At 51.0% G+C, this 13,499-nt stretch overlaps 1 protein-coding gene across 3 annotated transcripts in view; it reads left to right on the forward strand.

Annotated features, from left to right (window-relative positions):
* The first annotated feature begins 3,305 nt into the window (after positions 1–3,305).
* The window catches only part of Kiaa1755 (KIAA1755 ortholog), a 35,765-nt gene continuing 25,571 nt past the window's right edge, over positions 3,306–13,499 (forward strand). The window contains exons 1-2 of one of the 3 annotated variants that reach the window (XM_087911054.1): positions 3,306–3,552; positions 12,836–13,033. In XM_087911054.1, coding sequence (XP_087767180.1) covers positions 12,854–13,033 — 180 coding nt within the window. In that variant the 5' untranslated portion in view covers positions 3,306–3,552; positions 12,836–12,853. Of the gene's footprint in view, positions 3,553–12,832; positions 13,034–13,499 lie in introns of all 3 variants that reach the window. The other 2 variants (XM_087911052.1, XM_087911053.1) reach the window with 2 other exon arrangements.

Raw genomic sequence — 13,499 nt, forward strand, 5'->3', positions numbered from 1 at the left:
AATGTCTGCCATGGACAGGGAAATGTAAGCATGTAAGAGTGCCAAGTGTCTGGCATCCTTACAATAGGAATAAATATTTAGTAAAGGGGTTAATAAATTCTGAATCCCAAGACATTCTCCCTAAATTTGGCAACTCCTTTTTCTCAAGATGAGCCTATCTCCACTTAGTGAAGTGTCCTAGCACCTGGCTCCTGAAGTCTCAAGGTCACAGGCAAAGCTATCAGTTGCTTAAGACTTCTCATAACCAGGTTTTGTTTTCACCCTTTCAGTGAGTTATTTCAGGGGATTTCCACAGTCCTCCACCAGGAGCATCTGGAACCTCCAAGGCCCACTGAGGAAACTCTGGCTCCAGATGGGATGTGATCTTCTCAGGACTACCCAAGGAATCGCCAGCAGAAACTCTTCCCATGGTACCTCCCATCCTCTCCCCAACAGATGTCAGACATTGGTGGGGTGGGTTTGATTTCTCCAGGTCTAGCCTAGCAATTGGACACGGTTCAGTTACTCATTGACTGAAGGGAGAGGATGTGAATACTTAGCCAGCCCTTGGGAATCCCCTGGAAAGTCCAGAGGGACCAAGTCCAGCCCAAAAGTTGAGCTTGGATACTTGGGGGTTGATTTTTACAACCGTTGGTCCCTGCACAAGCCACACTTCTTCATGTCGTATAACTGAATTCTTCTATGTCCCTGGCACAGAACACGGCCCTTAACATTGGCCTGCTTGATGAAACCCCATGGCAGTCCTGTGAGAAGTGGAATTCTGCACACAAGAGAAGAATTGGAGGTTCAGAAGGGCTTCCTGTGGGCTCAGACCACATAGGTGTGTATGTTCACGCATGTACTCACACATGCACATGTGCACAAACAGAAGTGTATTGTTACACACAATCAGTACACCAGTATAGTACGTTTTAGGGAGAACATGCATGGGCATAGGATATGAAGAATGCCAAGAGGCACAGCGGTGGACTGCACTGGCGCTTGCTCTTTAGGGGCCATTTCATGTCCACTCCCCCTCTCGGGTGACCAGCTCTTCCTCAAACTGATAGCCCTACTGGTTCTGGGCACACGTAGGCACAGCCTGATTAGACTGTCCTTGTAAGGCTTTAGAAGAGTGACCCAGGCAAGAGGAATGTCTGGGATTCGTTCAGGCAGCACATCAAGGTAGTTAATGGCGCGAGTTCCAGAATGGTCGGCCTTGTTCAGCCCAGGAATGCAGACTTCTACCCCGCCTGACCCTGCCTCAGGCTCTTCATCTGTAAAATGAAGCGCAAGTGTAGCTTGCTTGTAAAAGTATCGGATGTACAGAAAGTTCCATTTTAGTGTGCTGACGGCTTGAAGTAATCCCACTGGTTTTCGGGGGCTTCCAGATCATTACCGGCAGTGAGACTCCTGGAGTATATTTGATTTCACGTCTCCCATAGGAGGGACCCCAGATTTCTCACAGACTCTGTGAGTACCTGAGGCCTTTTCAACCCATTTTTCTCTGCTTAAATAGTTGAGAACCCCTTCTGTCTCCCATGACCCTGGAAAACTGACTGTTGTGTTCGTTTGGTCTTTGTCCGTCCAGAACTCACAACCCCCACCGCCTCGCTGAATTCCGCCTCATAAACCAAAGGCCATTTTCTCCTAAACAAATGCATTCCTAAATTGGGGCTATTGGTAGAGGACTTGTTTAGCCTGTATAAAGCTCCAGCGACACAGGGAACAGTGTGGTGCTGATTCCTGTAATCCTAGAGCTTGCAAGGTTATTGGCAGAGGGACCAAAAGTTCAAGGTCATCCTAAGCTACACATAGAATTAATTCTAGAACAGACTGGGAGACACAAGACCCTGTCTCAAAAAACGTAACAACAACAACAAAACCACCCACATCCAGTCTGGCTCTTGCCTATTAGGGAGGGGTTATCTGAGGTTAAGTGACATCTCCTAGGGGGACACTTGGAACTCCACCGCATGGCGGAACTACTGGAGGATTACAAGTCCAACACCAATAAATAGAGGCCCAAGGGGCACGAAGGGATGTGTCAAAGTTACCCAGGAAGCGAGATGCGATGGCTCCTCACCCAGGCTCTTTCAAAGAGACCAGATAACCAGTGTGGGGTGGGACATGGCTGTGGATAAGGTTCCAAGAGGAATCCTTGTCACCCACTGCTCCTCCTTTCTGCTCTCCTCCCACCTGTCCCCATTGGTTTCCCCGCGATTCTACCCTGGAGGCTTTACATGCGCTGTTCTCATTGTCTATAACTCCGTCTTCCTGCTGCGCCCACTCCATTCACTCAGTTCCAGCCACTCTTGTTTTACAATGTGTGTGGGTGTTTTGCCTGCATGTGTATCTGTGTACCACCTGTGTTCCTGGGGCCCTCTGAAGCCAAAAGAGGGGTTCCCCCACCCCAGGACTGGTAGTGGCAGTCACTACCAGATGGTTGTGAACTGCCATATGGGTGCTGAGAATCAAACCCGGGTCCTCTAGAAGTGCATTCAAATCTCCCAGGGTCCTGCGCTGGAGTTCCTGATCGACTCCATTCGTTCTTCGCAGTTAACTCTTCGTTATTTTCGTCGTCGTTGTTGTTCCTTTCTTTCTTGCCCCAGTTCCCGGTAGAAGACATCCCCCGCCGTTGGAACAGGGTGTCTCTGCCTTCTTCTGGCTCGGCAATTGACACAGTATTTGATAATGTACGGACAACTCCAGAATCATCCCACCGGAAACCGAGTCCAGAGCACCTTTCAAACAACACACCTTCTCCCTCCATACTTGATTCCAGAGACTGGGAGTCCTAGGTCAAGGCACCAGCAGGCTGAGTGTCTGGGGTGTTCTGTGCAGAACTCACTGCAATCCGGTCTCTGTCATGGGAGCTTCAAGAACTTGAAGGCTGGGTGTGTTAGCCACCACTCTAAGCCTGGGATTATGCCATCAGGACCGATGTTGACCACTGCTCCCCAATTCCAGGAGGGGATGCTATCCTTACCAGCATTGCCTCCACCACTTCCCCATTTTACAGGTGAGGAAACTGAGGCTCAGGTGACAAAATGACTTGTAGATAGGGACAAGAAGCCAACTCTGACTCGGCAGTCTTGTTAGGAGATTCTGAAGGGAGAACCGGACTGCGCCAAACACCCCCCAGAAGGCTCCGGTGGCCCCAGCAGGGGTTGCGAGGTGGGCGGAACGCTGGGCTCCCATCACCCGCGCCGGCAACAGGGCGGGCGCAGGGCAAGGCGTCGCACAAAGGGCCGCTGTCCCGACACCGCCCCGCCCCCCCCCCGCGGTTGGCCCGCCTCCCTCCTCCCCCCCTTCCCCGTTCCATTTCTCGCCTCCTCAGTCTGGGTCCCCTCTCCCTCTTCCCTGTCCCGAGTAGGCTGCCCCTCGGGATGAAGCCGGGTTGGGAGTTCCCAGTCCACCCACCGCACTAGCTCCGGGGTTAGGAGAGCCAGTGCTGTGCTGCGGGACAGAAACTGCCGACCGACGCCGGGACCAGAGGAGCATCACCATGGTAACGCCCTCCTGGGCCTGGACCACCGCACTCGGCTGGGTTTTCTCCCAGCACAGCCCTGGGTGGGTGTGGGTGCACTCAGTGACCCTCAAGGGGTTAGGACAAGAGAGGGGCTCAGATCCACCCCTGGGCCGCGTCCTGTCTGGACCTCTCTGCAGGGATGCACGCTTTTATCTTGCTCCAAACCAGAATGCAAATCTGAACTGGAATTCTGGACCTTGAGTCATACGGAAAACTTCGGGTGTTTTTAGCACTTCAAACTGTATACTGATTGACAGCGCTGTGTCCTGTAGGGGGGTTGGGATGAGGTGGGAACCGAAGTCCCCTCCCAGCACCGCACAGTAGTTCTGGGAAAGGGCGTACCTTGAGGGAAGCAGAGCGGATGAGAGGGAATTGCTCACCAAATCTTGGGTGCGCTTGCTATAGTTTAGACGCCTGCGTTTGGCAAGTTAAACGTGTACATGTTAGTTAGACCATGGGGTGCTCCCATGTTCATGAGGTGTAGAGGCAGCTGGGGAGAAGGCCGGGGTGGGGGCAAGGGGGAGGCAGGGCGGGGCACAGAACCTCTGTGCCTGGGTTTCCTGGACCGGCACCCTGGGAAGGGGACCTCAGGGAGAGTTGTGTGTGCCTTTTGTGCCTGTGTCTGGGAAGAAGGAATCAAAGTGAAGTCTGTTCCAGAGACTCCTAGTTCAATTCCAGACAGACTCGGGGTTGGGCAGGATTCACAGGAACAATTTTGCAAATCTCAAGGGATTTCGACGGAGCTGGGAGATGGGCCAGGGTGCTCACCCCTGGATTCACCGTGCTGGCTTGGATGGGTTTCCCTTCCTGTGCAGGTCTACACTCAGAATTCTATAGAGAGGTGTGGTCACTGCATGAATGCCGTGCACAAATCCCTTTCCCCACACTGGATACAGACGCCTGCGTACCTGCCTGTTCTGAAATAGGAACCAACACCGGTGCACACAGAGTGCAAAGCCAGGCTCCCGAATTCAGACACCAGGAGCCTGTGCACAGTCTGCTCTTGGAGCAGTTTAAAGTCCATCCTGTGCTGATGGTTGTCAGCCTCTCAGCAAGAGCTTGTGCTAGGCACTCTAAGACTGGGGGGCAGGGCATACCACTCCCACCAGCTCTAACTGTAGACTGTGGCCTCTCACTGCAGGTAAAAATCTGAAGCCCCAGGAGCCTAGGTGGCTGACAAGGTCATCCTTCCAGAAAGTACAAAGTAGGTCAGCCAGATTTCTAACTCCACACAGCCACCTTAGTGCCACAACAATTTTTTTGTCGGAAGTCTAGTTTTGATGGAACCGTTTATTTATTTTTTAATTTTAATTCCCCTCAATGACCCTCAGACTCTCAGGTCAAGGGTCAGACCTGGGATGGTCCTCAGGATGACTGAGAAGTGTTTTCTGAGTGGGTAGGATGGGCACGCTTTCCCCTCTGTCTGTGTGTGTGTGTGTGTGTGTGTGTGTGTGTGTGCAATGTGCATGTAAATGTTCATGTGTATATATGTGTGTGTGTGTTCAGGTGAGTGTGTAAGAGTGTGCATATATAAGGAGGCAGAAGTCAACGCTGAATGTCTTTATCTGCCACTCTCTGCCCCTCCCCCTTTGAGATGGTGTCTCTCACTGAATCTGCTTTGGCAAGGCTAACTCCATGGATCTCCAGAGATACTGTCTCTAGATGACAGGCCCACACCACCTCACATGGCTTTCTACGTGGGTGCTGAGGATCTGAAGTCAGACCCTCAGGTTGTTACTGAGTGTTCATTCAGCAAGCACTTTACTGTCTGAGCCGTGTTCCAGTCCCTGTAGGAAATGGCTTTTTAAAGTATTACATCTTTATTTATTTATTTTGTGTGCATGTATCTGTATGCATATGGAAGTATTGTGCTGTAGCAGGCGTGTGGAGGAAAGAAGACAACTTGCAGGAGTGGGTTCTCTCATTCTGCAGTGTGAGTTCTGGGGATCAAACTCATTACCAGGCTTGGTAGCAAGTGCCTTTACTTGCTGAGCCATTTTTGCTGGCCCTGGAGGAGATTTAAGGCTGTGATTTTTTAAAGTGATTGAACCTGGGGCTTCATGCATGCTAAGTAATTGCTCTACCACTGAACTACATCTCCAACTCTCTTTTTAGTTATTTTGTTTTGAGACAGTATCTCACTAAGTTGCCTGGGCTGGCCTTCAACCTGCAGCTCCTTCTCGTACTTAGAGAGGAAGTAGGTGAGCCCAAGTGGAGTCTGTATTTTTTGCCTGGAATCACAGGTGCCATGGAAACTGGGAGAAGAGATGCCCCTCCAGCAAGAGTTGGGGTAGGAGCAGTACAGCGTGAGCAGAGAGGGTACAGTATGAGCAGAGAGAATACAGTGTGAGCAGAAAGTATGCAGTGTAAGCAGAGAGGATACAGTGTGAGCAGAAAGGATGCAGTGTGAGCAGAGAAGATGCAGTGTGAGCAGAGAGGATGCAGTGTGAGCAGAGAGGATGCAGTGTGAGCAGAGAGGATGCAGTGTGAGCAGAGAGGATGCAGTGTGAGCAGAGAGGATGCAGTGTGAGCAGAGAGGATGCAGTGTGAGCAGAGAGGACGCAGTGTGCGCAAAGAGAACACAGTGTGAGCAGAGAGGATGCAGTGTGAGCAGAGAGGATACAGTGTGAGCAGAGAGGGTACAGTGTGAGCAGAGAGGGTACAGTGTGAGCAGAGAGGACGCAGTGTGAGCCACAGTGTGAGCAGAGAGGATGCAGTGTGAGCAGAGAGGATGCAGTGTAAGCAGAGAGGATACAGTGTGAGCAGAGAGGGTACAGGGCAAGGAGAGACAGCAGGTGCTCAGGAGGGGATGCCATAGGCTAAATGAGGCGGCACTTAGAGGAGGTTTTTATGGAAATGATTTCAATGGCACAAACACGTGACAATAAATAAGGTTTACTCTGAAAATGGATGGGAAGAAAATCAAACATTAAATAATGAAGAATAAATATTAAATGAATAACAAATCCAGGTGCATGAGCATGACAAGAAAACCTTGCATATGGGGCATTTGAATGAAGGGGAGCCCTGATGGGGTAGGATCTGTTTAGGAAGCAGAGAAGGTAGAACGGAAGACCTATGCACTAGACTGACCAGCTGCTGAAGCAATAAGGAGTCACCTGATGCTGTTGAGGGCCACAGATGGAGCTCTGTGTAGAGTCTACAGGGAGCCTCAGGAGATGTTCCTGCTCACTAAGACAGCATTAACTTGTAAAACGGGGATATGATACCCCACCCACAGAATTACCAGAATGACCACACAAATCACGCATGGAATGGATTTAGCACAGGCTACACCCTGAAGGCTTGCTCTGGGCAGCTCAGAGGCAGTTCTAGGGACCAACTGTGTTATCTTACGACTTAGTGAGAAGTTGTGCCCCAGGACAGAGACACAAGAGAGAGACAGGGAAACACATAAGACTAGGGAGAACTCAGAGAAGCAGAAATAATTTCCTGGATGCCACATGACTGAGCTGGAGCTGAATGTAGCTCTGTTGACACCCACTCCTGTCCTGGTTCACTGTATCTGGGCTGTTCTTCCAGTTTTGAAAGTTTGTTTATAAAGAAAGAGCCGGAGTCTCACTCCAGCCTCCATCCACCCACACACAGACAAAAAGCGCAAGCAATTTGAGTTGGATGTGAGCAGGAACTTTCCGGGCAGCCACGGAGCTGACTTTGGGACCTCAGCCTAGACAAGTTCATGAGGAGAGTCCTAGGAACTGGAGGTCGCAGCCTGACACCTGCTGGGCAGCAGCTGGCCCACAGCTGTGCTTGCTTTGGCCAACCTTCAAAACACTGGGACTGGTTGAATTCTCAGTAGATCAGGCAAAGCGGGGTCTCAGGGACACTCCACTACGTGTCCCAGGCCTGTTGTTCCTCTGAGGTGGATGTTGGGGGGTCTTCGGCAAGGGTCTGTGGGTGTTTCTCCTCTCATTCACCTGCTTCTGTGTATCACCAGCAAACTCTCTCATTAAACTCTCCTGGGCAGTAGCAGGAACATGGGACAGGGCCTGGCCTTTGAAATTTCCCCAGCACCCAACCACCAGACTACTTAAAAACCACACCCTTACCCCACACCTTCGGGAACAAAGTTACGTGGAGAATTCTAGAACAGCCCTAGAATAGATATGCCCAGTGCTTTAACAAAACAAAACAAACAACCAAAACCAAAAAGCAGAACACAAAACACTTTTATTAATTCTTTGAGAATTTCATGATCGTATACAATGTATTTTGATCATGTCTCACATATATCTTCACTTTCTCCCAGCTCTGTGTCCTATGTTGGTTTTCTTTTAATAACCCATGGAGTCCAATTTGTGCTGCCCATATACACATGGGGGTGGAGATTGGTCACTCTCCCAGGGGCTACCTTCTCAAGGGAATGGACTCGACCCCTTGCAGAAGCCGTCACCTGTCAATAGCTCCCCTTCAGCAGTGGGAGGGAAGGCTCACGGGCCTCTCCTGCTGGAAAGTGGCTGGCTTGATCTTGTGCGGGTCCTGTGCGGGTGACCACGGCTGCTGGGAGTTCATGAGTGCTGACACCCTGTCCTCTCCAGGAGATGCCGTCCTCCCCAGCAGTTCTGAGGATGCTCTGGAATTTGTCTAGGCTGAGACTCTAAAGCCAGCTGGTCATCTCAGACCCATGACTCTTAAAATCTGCCTCGTCTTCCCTGATGGTCTGAGCCTTGGGGAGCGGGTGTGATGTGGATGTGATGTAGACGTCGGTGTGCGGCTGAGCGTGCAGCAGACACTCAATGACACAGCAGTCAGTCTCTGCACTTCTAGCAGCTCCAAGTTTCTGCTTTCACCGCATAGTCAGCGGCGCCAAGAAAATTCTCTGAGGAGGTATGAGCGTTCCTGTGCCTCCTTTTTACAGGTGGGGAGACTGTGGCCAAAGTCACCTGGCATAGTCAGGGTCTCACCTTCTTAGCCTTTTCCTTCTTCATTTGTGGTGGGGGATGGAACCCAGGCCTGTACACAGTGGGCGAGTGCTCTCCACCCCCAAGCTGCAACTCAGCCTTCCCACAGGTGGCTCTAGGACCCTGCCCACGCCAGCCCAGGAGGAGGGGGAAGCAGCCCAGCCAAATGAGACTAGAAGCTTGGCCCTGCGGAGTCAGTGGAAAGATCTGGACCTTCAAGGCAGCCCAGCCCACATCTCAGAAGGCCCAGCTAACAACATCTGGAGAGACCATTTGAAAAAGGAGCCAGCCTTAAAAGCACATGATCACACTTTTATGTTTTCCCCCTGGTTATAAAGGCTACACTCACTGTTTCCAGAATGTTTGGAAAACGCAGCAAGCTCAGAAGAAAATTAAAAGGCTGCCGTCTGAGGCCCCTGCCCCTTGCTGCCCTCAGGGCAACTTTGCTTAATGCCCACTTGGGCTTTGTCTGGACCTACTCACATTCTCTGGGTCATACTGTATGGAAAATTTTCTTTAAAAGCATTGTACATTGTAATAGAAGCCTAGTTTTAGAAGGGGGGGGCACTTGGCTAGGAGAGAGCCTCTTTGTGGGGGTGACAGAACTCTTATATACTGAGCTGCGTAATAGTTGCAAGGATTGGTGCATAGGTAAAAATGCATTCATCTGTGCACTGCGCTTGCTGATTTTTCTTGACAAAACTCAGCTGTAGGGTGACGAAAGTTCACTGCAAAGAGCCTCAGGTAGAAGTATACAGCCCACAGCAGTGTGCGTACCTGTGGTCCCTGTGCTTCGGAGGCAGAGGTAGGAATTGGAGGCCAGCCTGGGCTGCATAAGTTCGAGGTTAGCCTTAGCTTCTGGTGAGAACCTATCTCAAGACACCAAAGGCTGGAGGCACCGCTTAGTGGGGAAGGTCAAGGGCTACACCTCATCTCGCATGCACAGACCCTGGGTTCCAACCCAGCTCTTCAAAAAGGAAATGGGGGCTCCATTTTATATGTTCATCCCTGACTGGTGTACTGGGCTCTTTCCCTGGCCCCTGTTGCAAAGGGAGCTGGTCCTGCCTCCTTCCTTTTCGGCACCCATCTGAGACTGGCTCCTGCAAGGAGTCATGACTGCCTTACTAGGAAGGAATGGAAGCGTGTCTATCAAGTTTCATAGCAATCATTTAGAGTCTGGCAGCAGCACTTGGACTCCTGTGGTCCAGGGCTGGGTTGCTCAGCTCGTTTGTGATGGCAAGGGGCCAACATTCCTTCTCGAAGCCTCTGGGGCCTTTCTACCATGTTCTTCCTGAATTCTTGGACAGTTCTGAGTCTCTGGTAGGAAGTGAGTCAAGAGTGTAGCCTGTCCACTTGTCGCAATTTCCCACCATCCAGCCACCTCTGAAGATGGCTAAAGCCTGTGGCAAGAGCCGGCAGCCTGTGCAAGCCTGGGCTGGCTCAGCGGGCAAGCCTTGCCTTCCTTCTTGTGGTTTCTTTAGGCACCACTAGAATCCAGGACAGACCACCCCGAAAGGAGCAGATCCCAGACTAAGTGGGAAGTCAGAGAGCGAGGGGGGAGGGGAGAGTGAGCCATCTTCATTGCCTTGGGTCTGGACTGGATTCACACTCTGTCTCTTTCTCCCTAAGACCCTGGGCAAGGTTAGCTCTGACTCTTTACCAGGAAGATGGAGTGCCCAGGCTTAGCAGTAGTATCATTGTATGTGACATTGAACAAGAGACCATTAGTGTAGGATCTCTCCCGCTCTCTCTCTTTCTATGTCTCTCTTCCCTATTCCTTTTGAGATAGGAACACAATTATATACCTTTGGTGATTTGAATAGGTATGGCCCCCAGAGACTCATGTGTTTGAATGCTTGGCCCATAGGGAGTGGCACTATTAGGAGATGTAGCCTTGTCTGAAGCACATATGGCCTGGTTGGAGGAAGTGTGTCACTGTGGAAGAGGACTTTGAGGTCTCATATATACTCAAGCCACACCCAGCATGGCAGTCTCTTCCTGCTGTTTATGGATCAAGATGTAGAACCCTCTGCTCCTTCTCCAACACCATGTCTGCCTATATAACCACTATGTCCCACCATGATGATAATAGACTAAACCTCTGAACTATAAGTCAGCCCCAATTAAATGTTTTCCTTTCTAAGAGTTGCCTTGGTCTATCTGGGGGGCCCCTGGTAGTTGGACCAGGATCTTTCCCTGGTGCTGAGTTAGCTTGTTGGAGCCCATTCCCTATGGTGAAATGCCATGCTCAGCCTTAATGCAGGGAGGAGAGGCTTGGTTCTCCCTCAACTTAATGAGCCAGGCTTTGTTGACTTCCCATGGGAGCATTTACCCTTTGGGAGGAGTGGATGGGGGTGGGTTGCGGGGGAAGTGAGGGGAGCGGGAGGAGAGGTGGGAGGGAGAGCTGTGGTTGGAATGTAAAATGAAATTTTAAAAAAATTTTTAAAAATCATTAAAAAAAAAAAAGAGTTACTATGGTCATGGTGTCTCTTCACAGCAATAGTAACCCTAACTAAGACAGTACCTTTCTGCAGAGTGGGTGTATATGATAAAACCAAACCAAACCAACAGTTTTCATTGTACAGGTGCTGAATATCACGAGTAAAGGCATTTCCAGAAACAAAGCAAACAGCACAGCTAGGGATGGGGTCCAGAGAGAGCAGGTCCCTAGTCAAGGCCACACAAGGAGGCAGAAGCCAGGTGTGCTGGTGTCCCAGCCTGGGCAGGGTGGAGTGGGCGCATATATAAAGGGATGCAGGCCCAGCAGACTTACCGTGTTTATGTCCTGGGATGGCATTTGTGATCTCTTTTTTTCCCTGCCTCCAGGTTGGTGGATGTCTTAGCCACATTTGTAGTGCTATAAAGACACCATGATGAAGGCAATGTATAGGAAAAAGGGTTTCTTTGAGACTTACAGTTCCAGAGGATTAGAGTATATGCCATCATGGCGGGGAGCAAGGCTACAGGCAGTAATGCTGGAGTAGCAGCTGAGAGTTTGTGTCTATCTACACGCACAAGGCAAAGAGTGCTAACTGGGAATGGTTTTAGCTGTTGAAACCTCAAATTCCATTCCCAGTGACACACCTCCTCCAAGGCCACACCTCCTAATCCTTCCCAAAGAGTTCCACCAACTGGGGACCAAGTATTCAAACATATGAGCCTGTGGGACCATTCTCATGCAGACTATGTCAATGGAAACAAGGGTTGGCGGGTGGGTGAGGCTGGGTCACTAGGAAGACCAGCAGTAAACCCCTCCCTGTTCTGCCACACCAAGGATCCCTCCTCCAGCTCTAGGGAGTGACCTCCCCTTCCTACCCCACAGCTCGGCAGCATGCCCACATCTGACCCAACCCACCCTCCTTCAGAGTTCAGCTGTAGGCTTGAATTCTTTCACTCCCTCACTTATTCTGCCAACGTGGAGGTGGCCTGCTCTGGATGAACTACAGACAGGAAGGACAGGGCCTCTGTCCCACACCCCTGCCTTTGGAATCTGGTTAAGTGTGGGGCATAGCTTCTCCCCTGCCTCAGAGTTTGGTTTATTGCCTTCAGTCCCCTCTGCCTGTATTCACAGACTGTGGAGATTTGGATGCAGGCACCTTTGGGGCCGGTCCTTTCTGCCACACTTACCCTTTGGGGGCTAGAAGTCAGTGTGGGAACTTCTCTGATAAGGCACGAGAGGAGAGGACACTTGACTTCACTGGATGGAGGCAGGTGTGAAGTCATAGAGTACCTTCCAGAACAGGCAAGAGCTGGCCTGAGTCTTGAGGTTAAATAAAGAAGGAGTTGCCAGGAGAGGTGAGAAAGAGACAGATAGATGTTCTGGAAGAAGGGACAACACTGGTAAAGGCTGGAGATGAGACTTGCCCACCATGGTGGAGGCACAGAGACAGCAGGGTTGAGGGAGGCTGGCATCATGCACAGCAGTTAGACCCAGGTTGCTGGATGCATCCTGAAGCCAGGGGGAGCCCTTGAGGGATATTGAGGAAGACTGAGTCCTGGTTCAGGGTGACTATAGAAGACCAGAGACTGCGAGGCAGAGAAGATGGTTGTGTGAAACTGGTGATAGAAGTAGGCAGGGGAGGAGTCACAGGTGGGTGAGCTAGAAAGGGAGAGACCATTGAGTGTGACGTGGCTGAGGGCTGCTGCGGGTGGGGGAATCAAGAAGGCAGCTGCAGGGGACATACCGCTATGGAGTCTGGTTGGGATGTGGGGCTATCACTGGGCAGAGGCAGGAAGGTACAGGCTTGAGTTCCTGAGTTAGGCTAAGTGAAGTGAAGTACTGTCCCCAGCCAGTGGAGTCAGCAAGGTCGCACTCACAGGGGTCCTGAAGGTCACAGGAGTGGTCACTGCTCCTTCTCTCTCTGCTTCTGTAGCCACTCTTCCTCCCTGTTGCTCCCAGCAGGATGCTTCCGCCCTCGACATGGCCATCCAGCACGCCCTGGCAGGGCTCTACCCGCCGTTTGAAGCCACCGCCCCTACTGTTCTGGGTCAGGTGTTCCGGCTACTGGACTCTGATTTTGGGGGAGACGGGCTGAGCTTCCTCCTGGATTTCCTCATCCCTGCCAAGCGCCTGTGTGAGCAAGTGAGGGAGGCAGCCTGCGTAAGTGGGGACATCGTGTGGCTGCCATAGCAAGCTCTCCCAGGAGCTCAGAGGGCTGGTATTGAGAAGGGAGGGAGGTGGGCAAGGCGTGTCTCCCCAGCAAGGAATATGGTGGCTAAGGGGAGGGTTCTTTTTTTTTTTTTTTTTTAAATTTATTTATTATGTATACAATATTCTGTCTGCATGTATGCCTGCAGGCCAGAAGAGAACACCAGACCTTATTGCAGATGTTTGTGAGCCATCATGTGGTTGCTGGGAATTGAACTCAGGACCTTTGGAAGAGCAGGCAATGCTCTTAACCGCTGAGCCATATCTCCAGCCCCAAGGGGAAGGTGTTTAAGAGTTACTGCTCATCCAGAGGGGAATGGCAACTCCTGGGTCGAGGTGGAGAGACAAGTGGGTTTTTTTGTTTGTTTTATTTTTTAAAGATTTATTTCTTTATTATGTATACAGTGGTCTGTCTGCA

The sequence above is a fragment of the Myodes glareolus genome, chromosome 10 (genome assembly GCF_982192425.1).
Source record: "Myodes glareolus chromosome 10, mMyoGla1.1, whole genome shotgun sequence".
NCBI lineage: Eukaryota > Metazoa > Chordata > Mammalia > Rodentia > Cricetidae > Myodes > Myodes glareolus.